The 22,087-nt window shown below is 40.8% G+C and overlaps 1 protein-coding gene across 1 annotated transcript; it reads left to right on the top strand.

The window, feature by feature from the left end:
• Nucleotides 1-4,724: 4,724 nt before the first annotated feature.
• LOC131850393 (serine/arginine repetitive matrix protein 1) lies at nt 4,725-20,455 on the top strand. Its single transcript, XM_059200606.1, has 13 exons — nt 4,725-4,920; nt 9,066-9,166; nt 9,797-9,917; nt 10,632-10,727; nt 10,975-11,067; nt 12,012-12,138; nt 13,393-13,502; nt 14,269-14,404; nt 14,832-15,121; nt 15,627-15,797; nt 17,264-17,391; nt 19,828-19,937; nt 20,335-20,455. Exons 2-13 carry the CDS (start codon nt 9,067-9,069, stop codon nt 20,380-20,382), a joined length of 1,530 nt encoding a protein of 509 aa, XP_059056589.1. The 5' UTR covers nt 4,725-4,920; nt 9,066; the 3' UTR covers nt 20,383-20,455.
• Nucleotides 20,456-22,087: the final 1,632 nt, after the last annotated feature.

Raw genomic sequence — 22,087 nt, 5'->3', positions numbered from 1 at the left:
GTTCGAACCCCTAGTGGTGCCCTCAGACTAAAGTCGTATCCGTCAGGCAGGAGTTCGCCTTCAGCCGCTCCATAAGTCCTTCCGCGGGTTTGGAGTGCCATCTGCACTCGCCCCATAACGTCCGGTGAAGCTGTAAAGGCCAGCTACGGCCAACAGCATTAGAGTAGTAAAGGCCGCGGCATTCGGTCTTTGAGCACAGGATGTGCTGGTTATATTTTAATTGCTAAAATGAATTGTGTTAGAGACATAGTTAAATTAATGTTGTATAGTTGTTATTTTATTATAATATGTGGCGAATTAACTATTATCGCGCGGCAACACCGTTGCCTAGTTACGACAAACGAATAGAATAACAACCCTGTCATTCGAGACCGAATCACTTTCTTGTACATACCTATATATTCATTGTAAATATTTCGTAATTATAAATATGTACATAACAACAATCTGGACTCATCATTTCACCTCCTTCTTTCCCGCTGTTGCTACAAGAACACAACATAAACATAAATAATAGCGGTAACAATATAGACGCTAAAATACATACATTTACTAGTACATAGAATTGGTATATCTTACACTAGGAATTCATCATGATGATTTCCAGGGGGAACCACGTGGAGGACGACCTATCAATGTACATTGGTAGTAATGCGAATTACTAGTTCCCATTACTAACAATCCACTACAAATTATATGTGGTTGTTTATTATCTATGTAAAGAAACACAAAAAATAGCAATTGGAGATCACAAGTGGCTTCATTCCAAGCATTGTACCATGTATTATCTTATCATCCTCCACTGGTGCCCCGCCAGCGTAAATCAGAGTTAACGGTACGGTTTTCTAGAAACTTTTTGCCTCGCACAACCACATTGTGGAATCACCTTCCAGCAATGGTATTTCCGAACCGATACGATATTGAAACGTTCAAGAAAAGAGCTTATTCCTTTTTAAAAGGCCGACAACGTACTTGCAATTCCCCTGGTGTTGCGGGTGCTCATGGGCGGCGGTAATCACTTACCATTAGGTGAGCGGCGGTAATCACTTACCATCAGATGAGCCGCATGCTCGTTTGTACCCTATGTTATAAAAAAAAAATTATCATCCATTCAAAAAACAATATGTCGCCATTTTGAACCAGTAAGTAAATATGACAATATTTGCATTCAATAATTCATGGTATTATTACCTCATGATATCATTGACAAATATTAATCTAAATATAGATATTTAAAACTGTTGTTTAATCGTGAATTCGTGATATTATATTTATATACTAGCTGACCCGCAACCTCGTCTGCATCCCACTTGTTATTATATTCTGCCCAATTTACATAATATCTTTTTGAACCTACCTGTGTTATTTTGATGTATAAGCTATATTACTGTAAAGTTTCATCAAAATCCGTTCAGTAGTTTTTGTGACAGACTAACAATCAAAACAAAATCCATACATACTCACAACCTTTCACGTTTATAATATTGTAGGATATATTCTTATTGGCTGGAGCCGCGACTTCGTCCGCGTGGAATTTAACATTATTTTTCTAAAAGAAACGTAGCCTAAGTTACTCCTTGTTACATCAGCTACCTGGCAAAAAAAGTCCCGTCAAAATCGGTCCAGCCATTTCAGAGATTAGGCGGAACAAATAGACCGACAGACAGACGGACAAAAATTGTATTGCATTTATATTCATATGCATGTATAACCGTAAAAAACGGTTATTTCAATATTACAAACAGACACTCCAATTTTATTTATATGTTTAGATTAGACTAGCTGGCTTTAAGAAAGATGTTACAAATGAATGTGGATGGTTATAAGGGCAGAGGAAGGCCAAAAAAGAGATGGATGGACTGTGTGAAAGATGATATGGTAAGAAAGGAAGTAAATAACGCGATGACTGCGAACAGGGATGAATGGAAACGAAAAACATATTACGCCGACCCCAAATAAATGGGATAAGGATGAAGCAGATGATGAGACTAGCTGGCCCCGTAGACGTTGTTTTGCCACATAAATTGAAATCACTATTAAAAAATAGGGGTTGGTGATAGAAGGGTAAAATTTAGGGCTGTATGTATTTTTTAATACATAATAAAAATAAATGTCGAATAAAATAAAAAAAAATCGAGTCGAGGTTCAAACTCTGAGCGGTGGCCTCAGACTAAAGTTATATCCGTCAGGCGGGAGTTGGCCTTCAGCCGCTCCATAAGTCCTTCCTTTGGTTTGGAGTGCCATCTGCACTCGCCCCCTATCATCCGGTGAAGCTGTAAAGGCCAGCTGCGGCCAACAGCATTAGAGTAGTCCGAAAAACAAAATACCACACAGAAACCGCAGTTGAATGAAATATTATTTCATATTTCATATTTCGTTTATTAACCAATGTAAAAAACTTCTTTACATATATGGCAAGTCATAAGATACAGTAATTCATATTTATACAAATTCAATTCAATTACAATTACATTAATAAATAAAATTACGTTAATTAACAAAATTACATTAATAATAACTAATAACATAATATGTTCCGTAGTCACAATTACGACATAATTATATTTAGGTCTAAATACTCGCTAATATTATAAAAAGGATGTTTTTCAAAAAAAGATTTTATTTTAGTTTTGAATTGTTTTGGGGGTAATTCTCTTATGTGCATAGATAGTTTATTATACATTTTGATTTTTATACTAATGCCTTGTTTAAAAGTTTTACCAAGTCTTGTTTTAGGTAACTGTATATTACTTAATGAAGCACACAAATATAAATTATCTATAGATACACGGTATATGCGCGTGTCTGGAACACACGCAGTGATATCATGGCGGTTTAAATTTAAATATAGAACATCTTTATCGTAGAGCAGACGAGCTTATTTTTAATTATTTGACCTTTGTGAATCGAAGGAACGAGTGGTACAGAGGTTTAAGTTTATGGAAACAGAAATAAGACGGCATAAATATTATTGTGTATTTGAAATCTTATTTGCTTTATATTTGATACGTTCAACATTATGAAACAGTTGGTAGATAGGGGAAATTGTTTCCTTAATGTATTAAATTTGTTTGTTTAAATAATCCTCTTTTATTTTTTTTTATATACTGGTATAGATACATGTCCTTCAGCCACGTTCTATATTTAAAAACTTTATTGCTATCTCAATCTTCGCCTATCTGTCGCCAAGTAGCTTGCTTTATAAACTGTGTTTCGGCTGAAGGGAGAGTAAATAAAGTAGTGAAATTACAAAATAAGAGGGGTCGTAAATGTCCGTAGTGCTGTTCATGTATATATGCGACGGTTATCACTTACCATCAGGTAGACCGTCAGCTTGTTTGTCATTGCAATTAAAAAAATTCAAAACTACATTATAAGTACCAGGAGAACATGAGTTTATAGACAGTTTGTTGAGAGATATGGCCTGTGAAATTACAGTGCATGGAGGACCTCATAGTCCTTCAGATCTGCACCATATTAAGATCACGTGATGACGTGACGTCCGTAGTGCTGTTCATGTATATAGGCGACAGTTACGCTTACGTCTCTTTTTACTCGGGTTAATGAGTTGATAAAATTTATCCATCTAAATATATTCACAAATCATATTCGACCTATGACCAGATTGACCAAGTTTTGAAAGTTTATCTAAGCTTATGATACTTAATTGAGTACAGTACATGTATTTCTTTACACAAATAATGTAGGTAAATGACCCATAAAAATAATAATAAATATAAATAATAGCACACGACAAGTCATAAAGCGCCATCTAGTCCTGGGATAAGCAGAACTAGTGGATACTATACATTTGTAAATAAATACATAATATACTGTTTGCTGGAGGAATATTGCAGTTGTTGATTTATTTTAAATTGAAATAAAAAGAATACTTTGAATGTATTGTACGTTGATTTTAATAATGACGCCACGGAATGTTCGAGAAGGAGTACAAAATTGTATATAAAATAGAATCCATGTTCTGTGCCTGACGTTCGAAATTTGAAATTTTATTTTTTCAATAAAGTAAAGGGCTATTTGCGATCGCAAACATATACTCTGATCAAAACAAACAACAATACTCATGGATACAAATGTTTGTATCGTGCGAGAAATGAATCCTACGACCATCGAAAGTATGGCAGTGTGCTAAACCGCTAGATAACCGAAGTTGTCCATAAAAAATGTAATATAACCAATTCAACTATATATAAAAAGTCAATTTTGTCCTTTCTAATTTGTTGGATTTCTTACATATACCTATGAATTATGAAAATAATATGTTAGTACCAAATTTCATATATTTTCATCAATAGAGCTACCTATATATAAACTAGTAGAGTCCGTAACTTTGTTTCTTATACGTAAAAGGCATCTACTGACAATAATTGAATAACATAAATGTGTAAAGCATTTATACAATGCCATCTATATTCTATAACATTGCAATTTATTAATTTTGTCAGATAGTGCGAAAGAGACGGAATCCCTTAAGCTAAGCTCTCATGCAACCATTAATTTTACTTCGTGGACTGTATTAAAAAAGTAACTTTAACTTTTACGAATAAGATTCAAATTTATTTTACTGCATGAAGTCTTTGATATTATATCCAGATTTAATACGAATAATTTCTTATTTATAAATTACAATGTGGTTTGGTTACTAATTACATAATAATTTCTACAATTCTATTCAGTTTGTGTAGATTTGTGCTGATCACTTGCTCTGTACAGTCAAGTCAGTCAGTACAGCAGCGCAGTGAATGAAGTGGCCATTGAATGAGTTGAATTATTGAACAAAAGAAAAACAAAACAAAATGGCCGATGTTCCCATGGAGGTGTGTCGCTGAAGTTATTCATTTGAAATCGGCTGTGTACCATTGAGTTACAGTGAAAAAGTTTTGGTGTTTATTATTGCTGGTTCGTAACATTGTTTTGTGATTAATTATAGTGGATTTAGTATGTTTGATGTTCAGCTGTCGCCGCATCTGAAGGGTGGAGTCGCAATGGAAGATGGAAATTTGGAGTATGAGGTGACCCGATTAAGTCGCGTTTGGCCCGTACCGTGGGCCCCGCCGCCGCGTGAGCCCGGAGGCTGCATATTCGCCCCGCGTGGGCGTCTCCGTTCGCGTACAGCCTTCTCGAAAGGCATTTCGTGATCGTGCCCGCGCGCCGCTTTCGTGAAATTAAGTATGTCGGTTATTTCCAGCGGCGCTGCGGGCATCGCGTCAGCCCCGTCGCGTGGCACCGCCGCCCGCGCTTAGGGCTTCGCCCCCGCGTCTCGCCGCGCGCGTTCGGAGCCCTCGCTCCAGCCGAATCGTGAGCGGAGCGCCAAAGGTAAGCTCTAATTTTGAGGGGAACAGAAAATCGATTTGGTAGCGGCCATCTTGTGAAAGCTGTTAAAAATAGAACAATTTAGATTGTAAACTAGAGCAACTTACGCGAGTTACTCATAAAATAATCAAATTACGTATACACGTAAATACGTGTTACAACAGACAGAATTGCATATAAAATATTACACATGTCACCTTTGAATCACCTTTTGAGATTTAACCTTAGGAAAAAGATGAAGTCAGGAACATATTCCTAAAAAGCTACAATCTCTATTTTATTTATGTCTGTCTATGACAAACAAACAAATATGCAATAAAAAAACAACTATCCTTTTTATAATACTCTGAAAAACCTGCCTTCATCTGTTCTAGTAAGATAATACAAGCAATCTTTACATTAAATTCTATTTAGTCATAAAAAGGTAAAAAAGGCACTTTTCATTTTATAATAGTAGTATAACTTGCAAATTGTGATCTTTGTCCAAATAAACTTAGCAGTATTCTGTCATGTTATTAAATGATCACAGCTGTGAACAAGGAGGAAATATCCATACAGGTTAGTAACATCTAGGTTCATCATAAACTGTACATCAAACTGAAAGTGATAGGCCTCATAAAACAATGTGTATCACAAATATACTAATTAAATTATTTTCATTTAACAAAAATGCCAGACAATCAAAATGCTGGCAGTCATTGCATTGAAATTGAAATAAAAAAATAATTTATTCAGGTATTTTGTGTCAAATTTTTTATATTATATTTTTTCCCTAACATCCAGTTCAGTATACAGATTCAATTGAGAAGAATTGGCAAGAAACTCAACCACATTTCTTTTTTTTAAAGCCAGTTTATTTACTATGTACATTTATATAGGTGTCTATGTCAAAACATTAAATGAAAATCCCGTGCATAAACAACTATTGCCATGCACGCTCGTCATTCAAGTAATAGTTTAGTGAGTAATAGGCTTTGCTCAAGTTTATTTGGATGTCTGTCTAGTTTAATTTTATATTTTTTTATTGTTTGAGAGATTTCCTCCTTGACAGAGTTGATCCCTAGGTGGTGATGAACCTCCGAGTTACGAATAAACCAGGGTGCGCTACAGGTTTGCTTCAATATGTAGTTTTGAGCAATTATATTTTTGCCATAAAATTATTCCTGTTAAAACCTGTTTAACTATTTTAATAATGTACAACAGCCCTCAGGTTGTATAAAATTATTTTTCTTTGCTGTTAAAATGATTACATCATGTTTAACTATTTTAAAAAAAACAATACATTAATTGAGAGATGTTTACGTAAGCATGGGTGGAGGGGTAAGAGCCTTACTTTTGCTGACAACGGGGGATGGGGGGTGTGATAAATCTGCTTACGTAATACTTGAACAGCCCCTAAGGCCCAGGATCACAATGTGATTTTTAACAACCTTCATACTAGCTGTACTCATGTATTCACCGGTAGGAAATTTATAGCCTATATATTACTCTGATGTATAAGGAATATGACTGTAAAGTTTCATCAAAATCTGTTTAGTTTTTGCGTGAAAGAGTAATAAACATCCATATTCAAAAACTTTTGCATTTATAATGCTATAAGATGCTATATATAATGAAATAAATAAATTTTTATGATAAATCTGTAATTTATTTTTATTTGAATATGGCCTGCCTACATTCTGAGTTTAATGTATGGCCCTCTACAAAATTGAGTTTGACACCCCTGATGTACAAGTTAATTTCGAAAATAATAAGAGCCGAGTTTCTTGTCAGTTCCTCTTACCTCGATATTGCTGGTAGATTTGACATAAGAGTTTAATAGACTCATGTGAATAAAGAAATTTTGATTTTGAAAGAAGTAAATAATTGAAAATATTCTTTATAATCTAAATGTAAAAAATTACTTTCAGCTTAATGATACTGGTTCGGTTTTTACCTTTCAGCTGGGTGTACTAACAAGAATACCCCTAAATTGCTATTTAGTTTTATTTATATTTATTAAGCAAAGTCCATCCAATAAATAGTTACTTGAATGGCAAATGTATATGGCAATATTTATTTATGCACTGGATTTTCATTTAACCTATAGATATAAACAATGTAAAAATGTGTAAAATTCTCATGACACAGTTTTCGTTCCCATACTCCTCCGAAACGTCTTGACTGATTCTCATGAAATTTTGTGAGTGTATTGAGTAGGTCTGAGAATCGGCCAACATCTATTTTTCATCCCCCTAAATGTTAGGAGTAGTCCACCCCTAAATTTTTTTTTTATTTTTTAAGGCAAAACAATGTTTACCGGGACAGCTAGTAACATATATATATATGTAGACATCTTCAATTTGGTTTCTTCACATAGGATCCCATATGGGTAAAAGCCTCTTATTTGCCCCATGATTCTCTATTCATAGCCATACTCAACCAATTTTCTTCTGCTATAACTACATTCTAAGATGAATTTGTTTATTTAAGCTTTATTTTCCCATATAAACATATTCTAAGTATTTATATATATAAAATTTTATTTGATTTCTTCATATATGGTCATGGGTAAAAGTCTACTCCAATTTGCTCCATGATTCTCTATTGACAGCCACACTCGACCAATTTTCTTCTGCTATAAACAGATGAATTTGTTTATTTAATCTTTATTTTTCCATATAAATACAATTATATATATATACTAGCTGACCTCAAAAACTCTGTTTCGGCTCAAAATTAAATATGTCAAAGGTTTTTTGAAGGTTAGTTATGCAATCAATTTCTGAACACTGTTTGACAGGTAACAGCAGTTTGTATGGGAAAATATAAATGTTGTTTCTACTATTTTACATGCAATTTTTTCATATTTTATCACTTTTAATTTTAGTCTTAAAATATTCGTAGAAGTCCAGGGAATATTTAAACAACCTTCCCTGGACATCTACAAATATTTTAAGACTAAAATTAGTCAAATCGGTTAAGCCATTCTTGAGTTTTAGTGAGACTAATGAACAGCAATTCATATATATAGACTTTTATATATGGTCCTACGTGGTTAAAAGGCTCTATCTTGCCCCCTTGATTCTCTATTCATAGCCACACTCAATCAATTTTCTCCTGCTATATGTTTGATGTCATCAGACCATCTTTACGTCTGTCTTGCTACTAGCCTTTTGCCTGACAGTCCTAGCCATTTCATTAATTGGTGAGTTCACTTTTGTCCTAGCTATTTATTATGTATTTATCTTATTAAGATTTCCAAGTCTTATACCATGAAGAGTCCACCTTTTATCTCTGTATTGTACTGTATTTATTCAAATAAACCTAACTTAAGCACTTTTGAATAGTCATAGTTATAATTTTTTTTAATCCACCCCTCATTCGGAAATCTATATCATCACAAGAAAAACGAGCAAGAAACTTATGTGTTGCTGTTTTTGTAACTTCACATTTCCAATTCGAAACTTGGGAATTCAAAACACCAACTATCACTCATTTATTAGGGACAGATATTAAATACACAATAGGATTAAATCAGTCGTAGTTATTAGAGCAGACCAGTCCCTACGAGCAGCACCCGTTCACGAGTATGACGTATGGCTAGCCATTGCGCTCGACCATATTTTATGGAGCCCGTGATGTGACCTGACTATTTACATTTCTGTCTTGAATAATAAATATATAGTAGAAAGAATTTAGAGAAAATGGAATGTAATGCAGATACTTCAAAATATTCTTTCCATTTGCAGGATGTCGTCCCGCAGAAATGGATCGGTGTCGCGGGCCGCTGAGACAGCGTCGAAGAACCGGCTGCACATGGATCGGAACCCACAGCACTCGAGGCTCACTGGTGAGTTTGTATGAATGATAATGGTGGTGCCCGCCTGCTCTAAAGGTTTACGCTGGGCAACAGTGGAGAATAAGATGAGTATGAGGTCAGGTCAGTTAGCACATCGTGGTAAATTCACCAGGAATTTATCACGATGGTTTTCCAGGAAGAGACATGTGAACGTCAACCTGACATGGTACATTGCTAGCAATGGGCATTAACACCAATCACCTTCCCACCCTTCACACGTTTGGTTACATTATCAAAGTTCTTGTACAGATACCTAACGATATTGAAAATATTCTGTCTTCTAATGGTAAAAGAAATTTTCAAATCGATCCAGTACGTTCGAAGCGTATCTACGGAAGAAAGCGTTAATTGTCGTAACTTTACAAAAATTCTAATTATGTTCTTTCACTAGCTGTGGCCACGGTTTCACCCGCGTGAAATAGCATATGTGTTATTCTGATGATTCTGTTGCGGAAGTTTGTGAGTATGGATGTTTGTTACTCTTTCACGCAAAAACTACTGAACGGATTTATGAATCTTTATATATGTTATGCATCTGAGTGACATGGGCTATATTTTATATTGAAATATAACGCGGTATCGCGGGCACAGCTAGTGTTTAATAAAAAATTCATCCCTCAGATCCATCTAATCCAGCCGGCCGTCGCAAGGAGATAGATAACGTGATGAAGAGAGCCCGTCAGGCGTCTCCGGGCAGCTGGGACAGGAAGCTCCTGGAAGTTGAGGAGAAGGATCCCAACAGGTGAGTTTGGGATAATTAATTGTTTTGATGGAAGGGCAGTTGCTTTCTGACAAGTCTTTATGAAGTGCTAACTGAAATAATTATGATTTGATCTGAGAAGGGATAAAATAGGGGTTGAATTGTTCATTTCGTCCTAGGGCGACCATAATTAATTTAACATTTAGTAAGATTAAGTGTAATTATAAATCTGCCTGAGAAAAGATTCAAATATCGTATAAAACACTTTCTCTGTAAAAATGTTTGTTATAAAATTGAAGAGTTTGTAAATGATAATGTTTTTGTAAAAATAACTTAAAATTCATAGCGCTGACAATATTACCTGATTGCACTAAGAATGAGTGTTGATTTTGGCATGCCTTTTACTTGTCCCCTCATTGTGTAGAGTCAAAAATATGACTATTCAAAAATTGAGTTTACAACCCCCGGTTATCCGACAAACGTTTTGCAGGGCAGTGTCGGACCATCGAATTTGTTGCATTATAGAGTACTGCCTAAGGGTCCCCTATAGTACGGAATTTTTTACAAAAGAGTCAATCCGACAAATTACAGATCCAGTGATAAGATTCTATGTTATATATATATGTATGTATATGCACTCTGAGGTATATTGTCAAAGTAATATTCAATAATTAATACTAATAACTAATTAATACTAATACTAACCGCGGGTCCAGTTTATTCGAATAAAGATTATTTCTATTTCTGTGAACACAGATGGCGCCATACGGGTTACAAGCAGATGTACTTGGACGGCTCGGGCTCTGTGTCGCCACGGCGGTCCAGATCACCTGTAGCTGGACGCAGGTCTAGGTAAGAAGTTCATCATCAGTGTTTGACGGCTTCGGTGGTTTAGCAATTTAGCAGCTTTACTTCCGATGTTTTCTATGTATATTATTTGGTGTAAAAACCTATCTTTCACATAGTGGAGTAGGCAATTTGCCCACTGGGGAATTCATGTAGTTATTTGTACAAAAGTTCCTAAACTTTAAAGAAATAAATAAATTGCGTAAACCGCACCACTAATCCTGGTCGTTATTGAAGAGGGTGTGTGTTGCAGGTCGCCGGTGGTGGGGCGGCGCTCCCCGCGGAGGTCGCGCTCGCGCTCGCTGCGGCGCAGCCCCCGTCGGAGCCCCCGCAGGAGCCCCCTCAGGTGACACTTGTTTTATACTATGATGGTGTCAATCAAGCATAGAACCTATATGATTCTAATTAGTTACCATAGTATATAGAAGTCTGAAACACTAGGAGTGTCATGTGTGCGTTGAAACCCTAATAAGCCTTCTTGAAAATCTCATTCTGTCATCTCAAGAGAAAACCTTGGCAGTTATAGTAGTTAGTTCCACAATGAAAGTATACGCGGGACGAAGCTCCTCTGAAACCACACTGTCCGAGACCAGTTACGAAAATTCTAAACTTGTGTACCTATTCATCCGTCGGTAGGAGCTCAGTTAGTGTGGGATTTTTATCAACCATACAACACGATGCACCTCCGAGCCAATATTGTAGGAGTCGCTTTAGTAAAAATGAATGAAAGTAATAGAGATGCTTGTAGAGACGTTTATTATAACAGAGCGCAGTGACAGAAGTAATATAATAACAAATGTATAATAAGAACTCTCATATTTTAAATATGGGTGTAAACGAATTGTTCAAAATCTGCTCTGTGCCATCGTAGGCACAGATTATGATATTAGAGTCCGTTAGTTTGTGTTCCCGCGGTTTCTGTTCCCCTCCCTTACCTACAGTACTGAACTGACCGTACAGCGGCCTTGACGCGCGCGCGCATTGTGTTGTGAATTAAAATAAATTAGAACTGTGTTAAACCTACTGTGAAACTGGAAAGCTAGCGAAGATACCTTCGAGACCCTGAAGCCCAAGAAATCCGCAGAACCATACAGGTACGTGACAGACGCTTCCACATATTTTTCCCTATATATATACGTACTTTCCCTAACATTTTGGTAGCAGAGAGTATTTTCCTTAACACGAATATAAAAACTGCCAGTGACTCATTATAGCTTTAGCATTCTACCGAGTCTCAACATCAAGTTATGAACAATAACATCGATGTCACTAAAACCCGTCCCCCCGCAGACGGAGCCCCCCGGGCGGGCGGCGCCGCTCCCCGCGCGGCGCGCCGCCCCGCGCCCGCCCGCCGCGCGCCCCCGCCGCCCGCGCCGCGCGGCCCCCCTCGCCGCCCTCGCCGCCCTCGCCCAGGAAGGTAAGCACCACCCACTCCAGTACACGACCTCACCTCGTGCTCATCTTATCATCCTCCACTGGTGCCCCGCCAGCGTAAACCGTTAGCGCAAGCGGAAGCACCGATCCATTACCATCCCTTAAAAAAAAACCACTCAAGTAGTAGTGAGTGATACGTTCAAACACGCGGTTCTTAGCCAAGCGTGGATTAGTTTAAAAGTTATACGAGAATGATGAAAGAAATTTTCTTACAATACGGCATGGGTTAAGAATGACAGCTTTTTTTTTGGACTACTCTAATGCTGGCCGCAGCTGGCCTTTACAGCTTCACCGGACGATAGGGGGCGAGTGCAGATGGCACTCCAAACCAAAGGAAGGACTTATGGAGCGGCTGAAGGCCAACTCCCGCCTGACGGATACGACTGTAGTGGGAAGGCACCGCTAGGGATTCAAACCTCGGCTCAGGCTGTCGTAATTTCTATCGCCGTATGAATTGGACCAGAAATTGATCAAAATTCAAAATTCAGAAATCATTTATTCATGTAGGACATGTTAGCCGCTTATGAACGTCAAGTTTTTACATTATAATTTTATTTTTTCCCTACCGTCCAGTTCGGTATATAGATCCAATTGAGAAGAACTGGCAAGAAACTCAATTGAATTACTTTTTTTTTAAAGCCAGTTTATTTAAAATGCATATGTATTTATATAGGTGTCTATGTCTAACATTAAATGAAAATCCCGAACATGAAAACTATTGCCATGCACGCTCGTCATTCAAGTAATCGTTTAGTGAGTAATAGGCTTTGCTCAGTAAATATGATTTAACAGATGTTTTGAATTTATTTAAGGGTAATTCCAATATATCCTTTGGTATCTTTTTGTACCTATTTCCATAAAAGATCTATTGCCTTTTTTTTAATTATTGCTGACAGCAAGTTTGTCTTTAAATCTAGTATTAATATTATGAATATTTCTGTTTTTTGGAAAGAAGTAAAGATTTTTATAAACATATAGGATATTTGAATATATAAATTGAGAAGCAACGGTGAGAATATTTGAATTTTCCTCTTAATAAGTCACGACTCTTCATACAGTAGATCGCTCGAACGGAGGAGTGACGGTTTTGGAGGAAAGCATTTGCGACATGTTTAAGTGTATCCTAATTATAATTATTATTATTATTACTAGTTCTTCTCGACTGAATCTGTAGCTGAAACTGAACCGTAAAAATTACTTTTTTTTTAATTTATATTGATGTCCCTGTATGTTCCAGTCTTCGCAGTCCGGCTCGTCGGTGAGCAGTTGTTCGGATGAATCGTGTTCGGTGTGCTCCGCGAAGAATAAGAAGACCGGACCTCCACCACCCAAGAGTACCAAGCCCAGGTGAGTTTATTATGAACTTTTAATATAATCTTATTAATATTGATGTAGACTAAAATGAGTTGCAATATTTAATAATAATAATAATAATAATAAATCCATTTATTGCCAACATCAGCACAGTTACACTGCTACACATTTATACATATTTAATATGATGTAGACTAAAATGAGTTATAATCGCCATAGATGGCGCTCTTGTGTTAAGTAATGGAAGCGCATTTACTGTTTTATTTATGATTGTTGTAATGTCAGTATTTCATACAGATACGTCAAATCTATACCCGTGTATTAATTAATAACAAATTAGGAAGTTAAACAAACAGATGTGTAGTTCTTATAACACAAGCTCTAGCTAGCTTAACTTGGGTCTAGATGGATGGTGAATTGTCCTGAGATTATTATTACACTAGCTGCACCCGCAACTTCGTCCGCGTGGAATTTAACTTTATATTCTGAAATAAAATATTTTTTCTAGCCTAGGTTATTCCTTATTACATCAGCTACCTGCCAAAAAAAGTCCCGTCAAAATCCGTTCAACCATTTCAGAGATTAGCTGATCATATATTTTTTGTAAATACATAATTTACATAGAGAACACATAAACCGATACAAACAATCATACTCATGAATACAAATGTTTGTACTTTGCGGATAATCGAACCCGCGACCATCGGAAGTAAAGTGGCGTGCTTACATCATTAGACCATTAAACCATTAGACTACCGAGTCTGTCATAATATGAGTATAACGTATGTGTCTGGTGCAGGGCTCCGCCCCCCGCGGCGCCGCCCACCGCCGCCGCCCGCAAGAGAGTCCCGCCGCCCGGCGCCGCCCGCGCCGTGCAGCCCACCAGGGAACTGCTCAAGGCCAGGGAGGCCAGCAAGCGCAGCCGAGAGGAGAAGGTCAGTAGGCCTCTGCAGTTCAGGCCCAAATTTTATAAACATCGGGAAAGTCATTTCTGAGGAATATGGTAACTAATAATGTGACTGAATTTTATATATAAGATGTAGATGTAATATTGGGTTGAAGGTCAAGTTTTGGACGCATTGAGTAAAAAAAAACGAATTTTGTGTAACTACGTGACATCTTTATATATAAAAGTTACGTGCCAAATTGTTTGTCCGCGATGGACTTCTAAACAACTGAATCAATTGCAAATTTGATTTGCACATTGCGTGCAATTTGATCCGACTTGAAAGATAGGATAGCTTACATCTCAAATTATAGCCGCAATATTATTTTATTCAAGGACCTTAGCTACAGTAAACCGTGGCCGAGTCTGCTAGTATTATTTAAAACAATATATAGACAGTATTACGTCTGATGCAGGTATTGGAGTGGCAGCGCACACAACTAGCGGTGCGTCCGCCACCTCTGCCCGCTACGCACATAAAGCGGGAGGGCGAGCGGCGCCCCCCCGCCGCCCCCGCCTCCACGGCCGCCCCCGCCGCCGCCGCCGCCGGCCCCCCCGCCGCCCCCGCCGCCGCCGCGCGCCGCCCCCGCCCGCCCGGGGACAAGCCCGCAGACAGGGGCGTGTCCCCGGCAGCCATCGCGGCCGCGCTGGCCGACAGCGACAGCGACAGCGAGTCCGACGCCAGCTCCGACCCGCAGCCCCAGAGGTCAGGGTTATAATGCTTGGTTTTATATTAAAATAGCTATGCCTTCCACTTGTACGTGTGGAACGATTAACGTTAGTTATATAAAGAAAATATATTTGTTAATTGAAGCCCAAAAAGACGGGGAAAAATCATTTCATCAAAAAGCTTGAAAAATTACGGATTTATACACAAACTTTCGTCACCTATTTTTGTTTTTTGTCTTACTAAGTTTGAATGTGATATTTATACTTAATCACAACTTTTTAGGTTGTTAATTAAATTCTAAACGAATTCAGTGAAGGATGATAGGATGAGCATGAGGTCAGATCAGCTATACCATCGTGACAAATTCACCAACAATTTATCACTATGGTTTCCAGGAACAATCGCGTGTAGGTCAATATACATATTTATAGCTTATGCTAAGGTAGCAATGTACCATCAAGTCAGATGGTACATTGCTACCTTAGCATAAGCATAAGATCATCAGTCCACATGACTAACAATCCTCTTTCCCTCTGTGTAGGTTGACGTTGTCGGAACGGTTCGGCAAGATGGCGCAGTGGTCCGCGGACCGGTCGGCGCGGCTCGAGAACATGCGCATCACACGCAGGGAGGCCACGCTGCACGTGCGCATAGAGCGCGGCAACGAGCAGGACGACCCCCCCGCGGCCGCCACCAGGCCCGACGCCTACCCGTCAGTACCCCACACTACACACTACACATTCTATAAAAATCGTGCACAGGACAGGACCGTATCTGCCGTATCAATTATGCGGGGCACCCGGGCCACAAGGACCCCGACGTGCGTAATCAAAAGTGATTTATTTATGATGCTGTGACAAAAAAAAAAGCTTGCATCACACACTTTCACGAAAGATAAAGTGCCTCGCAATAGGTTCGCATCACACACTTTCATTCTTCACAGATTTCTTTACGTAAGGATTAATTTTCAAACAGATTTTTATACGCCTAAACACGCTACACTTCTGGCACAGGACAACAAACATCTGTAGACCAAGCTGAAGAGGAAACGGCACTACACATCCTATGTGGTTGTAGCCCACTCATGCATAAACGAAATATCTCCTTTGGAAAGTTTACACTCTTTCCTGAGGAGATAAAAACCACGCTCCTAAGAATATCCTTCACATCTTGTCCTTAATGGGTCTTGGTAGCAAACTCCGAAAAAGGGCGAGCACAATAGACCTATATAAGTCGCAGTGCTACAGAGTCATACACAAAATGTCCAAAAAAATTAATAAAACGTTAGGGATAGACAACCCTTATTACTTAGGGGTATGAAAAATAGTAGTTGATTCTCAAACCTACTGATTGTACATGTAAAGTTTAAAAAAAATTGGTAAATCCGTTTAGGAGGAGCATGGTATGTAACTAACACGCCTATCCCTTGTACAGTTTAGAATCTTGTTGGTAATTACAAATAATTTAATATCCTAATAATAATGGTTGGTCTATATCGGACCGTAGTTATAGTTATGTGTGTTTCTGCCGGCCGGCCACCGTTTGTGTACATTACAATCAGTCGCCAAAATACATTACGAAGACACAACGTCGTTTCATTTAAATTTAAGTACAAAATTTACACTTCTCCCAAAGCAAACAGAAAGCAGCTTTAACACAACCAACAAATAATAAGTATTTCATATTTTATATTATTTTATTCACAAATGTAACAAATCTCGTTACACATCAATAGTAATTACATTTTTTTTTTAAGATAATTATGTCACATTTACAAGTTTAAATATTCAAAATAATAATATATAACATATATATAAAAGTAATTAAAATTCACTTAATGGAATGTCATAATTTTATATTGTAATTCAGGTATTCAGTCACATTATAAAAAGGATATTCCTCGAAATATCAAATTATATTGTTCTTAAATTCTATTGATGTCAATTCCATTGTTTTATTAGATAGTTTGTGGTACAAGTATTTATTTTTAATAGTCCAAATTTTACATAGAAGTATAACGCGTAATTGTTAACAATTATAAACAAATTCAAAGCCCCGAGTGAAGTTATTTTCAGTGCTGTAGAGGGAGGCCATCCGTGTTCCATTTGACAATGACGACGCTTTTGGTTCCTTATGCGTTTGACAGATGTCGTTAATATACATATAACTATGTTGCAGTGGTTTGGAGCCAGCACCGGTGGGCAGCTACCCTGAGGAGTTGCTGGCTGCAGCCCCCGGAGGTCTACCATCCTGGGATGATGTTAGAGTGCGATACGATTACTACAAGAAGCGGGGCTATCTCAGAGGTAAGTATTTTATACCTTCTATTTATTTGAAAAGAATACAAGCTGAGTTTCTTGTCAGTTCTCATCTCGAGATCATTCCGAACTGACAGTAGATTTGACATATTATAGAGTCTGTAATAGACCTACATGAATAGAGATATTTTGAATTTGAATTTTGTTATTTATATAGACAGGGTCAGATGTGTGCGGATTTTGTTTAGTATGACCTTCTTGTATCTTATTCTTTGTATATGTGGTTAAAATATATGCGGTCGAAATTGGAGTCATTAGTATACCAGCGAAATCTCTACAATTTTAAGTGTTAAGTTCGCCATATGTATCTACTCCAAATGGCGGTGATGAAGAAGCCGAAAAAGAGATACTTGACTATCTTAGGGCTGACTCCCAATTATCTCTTCCAATTAAAAGCTGCTCTCCACGAGAAGTCCAAAGAGAAATAAAAAAGCATACCAATATCCTCGCAACAGCACTACGAGACCCCTTGCAATGCAGAAGGCTTAAGAGACTCCATGCATGGGATCTTATTCACCGATGAGACAGTTTCCTCACTGGAGGTATAGTTCTCTCCCGTCAACAGTCCCACAACCAATCTGTTAAAGGCTTGGTAAGACGAAAAAAAAAATGTATATTTATGTATTGTACTATCTGACGCCGCGTACTCCGTTCCATCTAAATATTGAATATGTCAAAGGTTCTTTGTAGTTACGCAATAAATTTCTGAACGCACCCTGTTTGACAGGTATCAGCAGTTTGTATGGGAAAATAAAATTGTTATTTTTACTCTTTTACATGCAATTTCTTCATATTTTATCACCGTTTAAACTGTCCCTGGACTTGTACGAATATTTCAAGATTAAAATTAGCGAAATGGTTCAGCCGTTTTGGAGTTTTAGCGAAGCTAACGAAAAGCAATTCACTCTGAAACCTCTCTAGAATTTCAATATCCCATCAAAAACATAAATGTGAAATGATAGCCGAGTTTAATATTATGATATATACCTTGATTGTTGACTTCTACGACAAAAGAGATGAGATCTAAATGGGTGCCAAGTTCAATGATCTGTCCTGAAATGTATTTATAACAATATAAAATATCATTTCTTCTTATAACTTAGGATAATATACTGTAGCCTAAGGTCTAACTTGGCCAGTTCTCATATACCAATTATTACTTTCGATTGCTAGTTACTACTAATAATAAAATAGGAACCGACAAGTAACTGTTGTAAATGTTTAGAACTTGCGAAGGCTACAGTATATTTCGTATATGAAAACTAGCCAAGTTAGACCTTAGGCTACAGTATATTATCCTAAGTTATAAGAAGAAATGATATTTTCGGTTTCTTCCAAATGGTTCGTGTAAATATACACACGGTGCTGCAGGCCAGTTTACTTGAAACTCGGCTTGACACGCTACCGCGTGTCTAGATTGTTGTTTCTACTATTTTACATGCAATTTCTTCATATTTTATCACCGTTTAAACCTTCCCTGGACTTCCACGAATATTTCAAGACTAAAATTAGCGAAATGGTTCAGCCGTTCTGGAGTTTTCGCGAAGCTACCGAAAAGCAATTCACTCTGGAACCTCTCTAGAATTTCAATATTGCTATTGCTGGCTGAGCCCCATAGTAGGATGCCATATGTCCAAATATGTTTGATGGTTTTGTATACAGCCATTTTACTGTTGTGGGTAAGTTGGGATTTTCGTCCTATCATCCAGTCTAAGCTACGGATTTTGGTGTCTAGTTGTTTGCGTATAATCCATGTGTTTTTGCCAAGTCAGTCTGCGATCCAGATGCATTCCCAGGTACTTGTCATCATTCACTAGAAGGACCTGATCTGCGTATTACATGAAGCACATGATGCTACAATTTAGTATATTCATTCATTCATAATTTAAGAGCTACGCTCTTGTCGGTGGAGCTCTTGCCACTTTCCGCGATCTTCCATCATGCTCTTTAATTCTTGATACGACACGACTCCCATTTTGTCCTTAATTTGTTTGATGTAGCTATGCCTTGGTCTTCCCCTTCCCCTCTTTCCTTCTATTTTTCCCTCAATAATAATTTTCATGAAATCATCGTGCCGTATCAAGTGTCCGAAGAATTTAGTCTATATATTGTCCAAAAGTACTAATTATTATGCGGTTGGAAAAATTGTTCGCCATCGTTCAACGTCTTCCGATCGACAGCGTGTACGACCGCCCGAGTCTTGTCGATCGGGCTCGGGCGAAGCACCTCTGTCCTTTTCAGATTCCTTGCGTAAGGAAAGGAAAAATTGCGGCAAACAGTCTATATTTCTGGTCTTTTGTCTTCTACGTTTCAAAATATTTCTCTCCATTTCATTTTGCTAAGATAAAATTTTGATTGTTATATTTTCTGTAGAACAATGTCTGACTGGCAAGGGTTTGTTTTAAAGTTATGATATGTTTTCAGGGTTGACTCTGGGTGATTATGTGAAGTGGGAAGAATGGTGGTATAAATACCAGGAGTGGTTGAAGAGGGAGCGCGCGTACGAGCGCTGGGCTGACGGCGAGGTCGGGATGGTGAGTTGATCACATATATTTAAGCTGATTATATCATCTAAGTTAATTTTATTTTTAAAGGATTATAACGGAATGGTTCATTTGCCTGTTCTAATGGTTTACGCTGGCCGGACACCAGTGGAGGATAAGAAGAGTATGTGGGTGGGTTAGTTAGGTCATCGTGACAAGTTGATCACGATGGTTTCCAAGGGGTAGCGCGTGGAAGTTCTGAATTGGACATTGCTAGTAATAATCATCAGTCCACATTACTAACAATTCCTTTTTCCTCATTAATAGCACTCATAATTCAAGCTCTGTTTAGCTCGGGACTAGATGGGTTTCTGATTACTCGTCCAGCGTTTTTTTTTGTGTTTATCATTGTATCGTGTTGCATTATACGGTACGGTATGTCGTGCAGGTGCGGCGCGAGCGTCGCCGTCGAGGCGGGAAGCATCGGCGCAGCTGAGGGCGCGCCGCCCCCGCCGCCGTCCTGTGCGTGGACCTGGCGGCGGGGGCCGCGGGCGCCTCGCGGTAGTCCGCGTCTGTACGTACCCCACTCTGTACTCACACGCAGCTGAGGGCGCGCCGCCCCCGCCGCCGTCCTGTGCGTGGACCTGGCGGCGGGGACCTGGCCGCGGGCGCCTCGCGGTAGTCCGCGTCTGTACGTACCCCACTCTGTACTCACACGCAGCTGAGGGCGCGCCGCCCCCGCCGCCGTCCTGTGCGTGGACCTGGCGGCGGGGGCCGCGGGCGCCTCGCGGTAGTCCGCGTCTGTACGTACCCCACTCTGTACTCACACGCAGCTGAGGGCGCGCCGCCCCCGCCGCCGTCCTGTGCGTGGACCTGGCGGCGGGGGCCGCGGGCGCCTCGCGGTAGTCCGCGTCTGTACGTACCCCACTCTGTACTCACACGCAGCTGAGGGCGCGCCGCCCCCGCCGCCGTCCTGTGCGTGGACCTGGCGGCGGGGGCCGCGGGCGCCTCGCGGTAGTCCGCGTCTGTACGTACCCCACTCTGTACTCACACGCAGCTGAGGGCGCGCCGCCCCCGCCGCCGTCCTGTGCGTGGACCTGGCGGCGGGGGCCGCGGGCGCCTCGCGGTAGTCCGCGTCTGTACGTACCCCACTCTGTACTCACACGCAGCTGAGGGCGCGCCGCCCCCGCCGCCGTCCTGTGCGTGGACCTGGCGGCGGGGGCCGCGGGCGCCTCGCGGTAGTCCGCGTCTGTACGTACCCCACTCTGTACTCACACGCAGCTGAGGGCGCGCCGCCCCCGCCGCCGTCCTGTGCGTGGACCTGGCGGCGGGGGCCGCGGGCGCCTCGCGGTAGCCTGTACGTACCCCACTCTGTACTCACACGCAGCTGAGGGCGCGCCGCCCCCGCCGCCGTCGCGGGACCTGGTCCGCGTCTGTACGTACCCCACTCTGTACTCACACGCAGCTGAGGGCGCGCCGCCCCCGCCGCCGTCCTGTGCGTGGACCTGGCGGCGGGGGCCGCGGGCGCCTCGCGGTAGTCCGCGTCTGTACGTACCCCACTCTGTACTCACACGCAGCTGAGGGCGCGCCGCCCCCGCCGCCGTCCTGTGCGTGGACCTGGCGGCGGGGGCCGCGGGCGCCTCGCGGTAGTCCGCGTCTGTACGTACCCCACTCTGTACTCACACGCAGCTGAGGGCGCGCCGCCCCCGCCGCCGTCCTGTGCGTGGACCTGGCGGCGGGGGCCGCGGGCGCCTCGCGGTAGTCCGCGTCTGTACGTACCCCACTCTGTACTCACACGCAGCTGAGGGCGCGCCGCCCCCGCCGCCGTCCTGTGCGTGGACCTGGCGGCGGGGGCCGCGGGCGCCTCGCGGTAGTCCGCGTCTGTACGTACCCCACTCTGTACTCACACGCAGGCGCGCCGCCCCCGCCGCCGTCCTGTGCGTGGACCGGGCGGCGGGGCCGCGGGCGCCTCGCGGTAGTCCGCGTCTGTACGTACCCCACTCTGTACTCACACGCAGCTGAGGGCGCGCCGCCCCCGCCGCCGTCCTGTGCGTGGACCTGGCGGCGGGGGCCGCGGGCGCCTCGCGGTAGTCCGCGTCTGTACGTACCCCACTCTGTACTCACACGCAGCTGAGGGCGCGCCGCCCCCGCCGCCGTCCTGTGCGTGGACCTGGCGGCGGGGGCCGCGGGCGCCTCGCGGT

This window comes from Achroia grisella, unplaced genomic scaffold (assembly GCF_030625045.1).
Source record: "Achroia grisella isolate CSIRO2021 unplaced genomic scaffold, CSIRO_AGI_Agris_v1 utg768, whole genome shotgun sequence".
In the NCBI taxonomy this organism is placed as follows: domain Eukaryota; kingdom Metazoa; phylum Arthropoda; class Insecta; order Lepidoptera; family Pyralidae; genus Achroia; species Achroia grisella.
The sequence above is the reverse complement of the archived record's forward strand: the minus strand, read 5'-3'. Positions and strand labels throughout refer to the sequence as shown.

Excerpts from the sequence above, each read along its gene's own strand:
- LOC131850393 (XM_059200606.1), top strand. The coding sequence starts at position 9,067 with ATGTCGTCCCGCAGAAATGGATCGGTGTCGCGGGCCGCTGAGACAGCG. Across the intron at positions 9,167-9,796 it reads ACAGCACTCGAGGCTCACTG|ATCCATCTAATCCAGCCGGC; the intron begins GTGAGTTTGTAT and ends TTCATCCCTCAG. Across the intron at positions 13,503-14,268 it reads CCCAAGAGTACCAAGCCCAG|GGCTCCGCCCCCCGCGGCGC; the intron begins GTGAGTTTATTA and ends TGTCTGGTGCAG.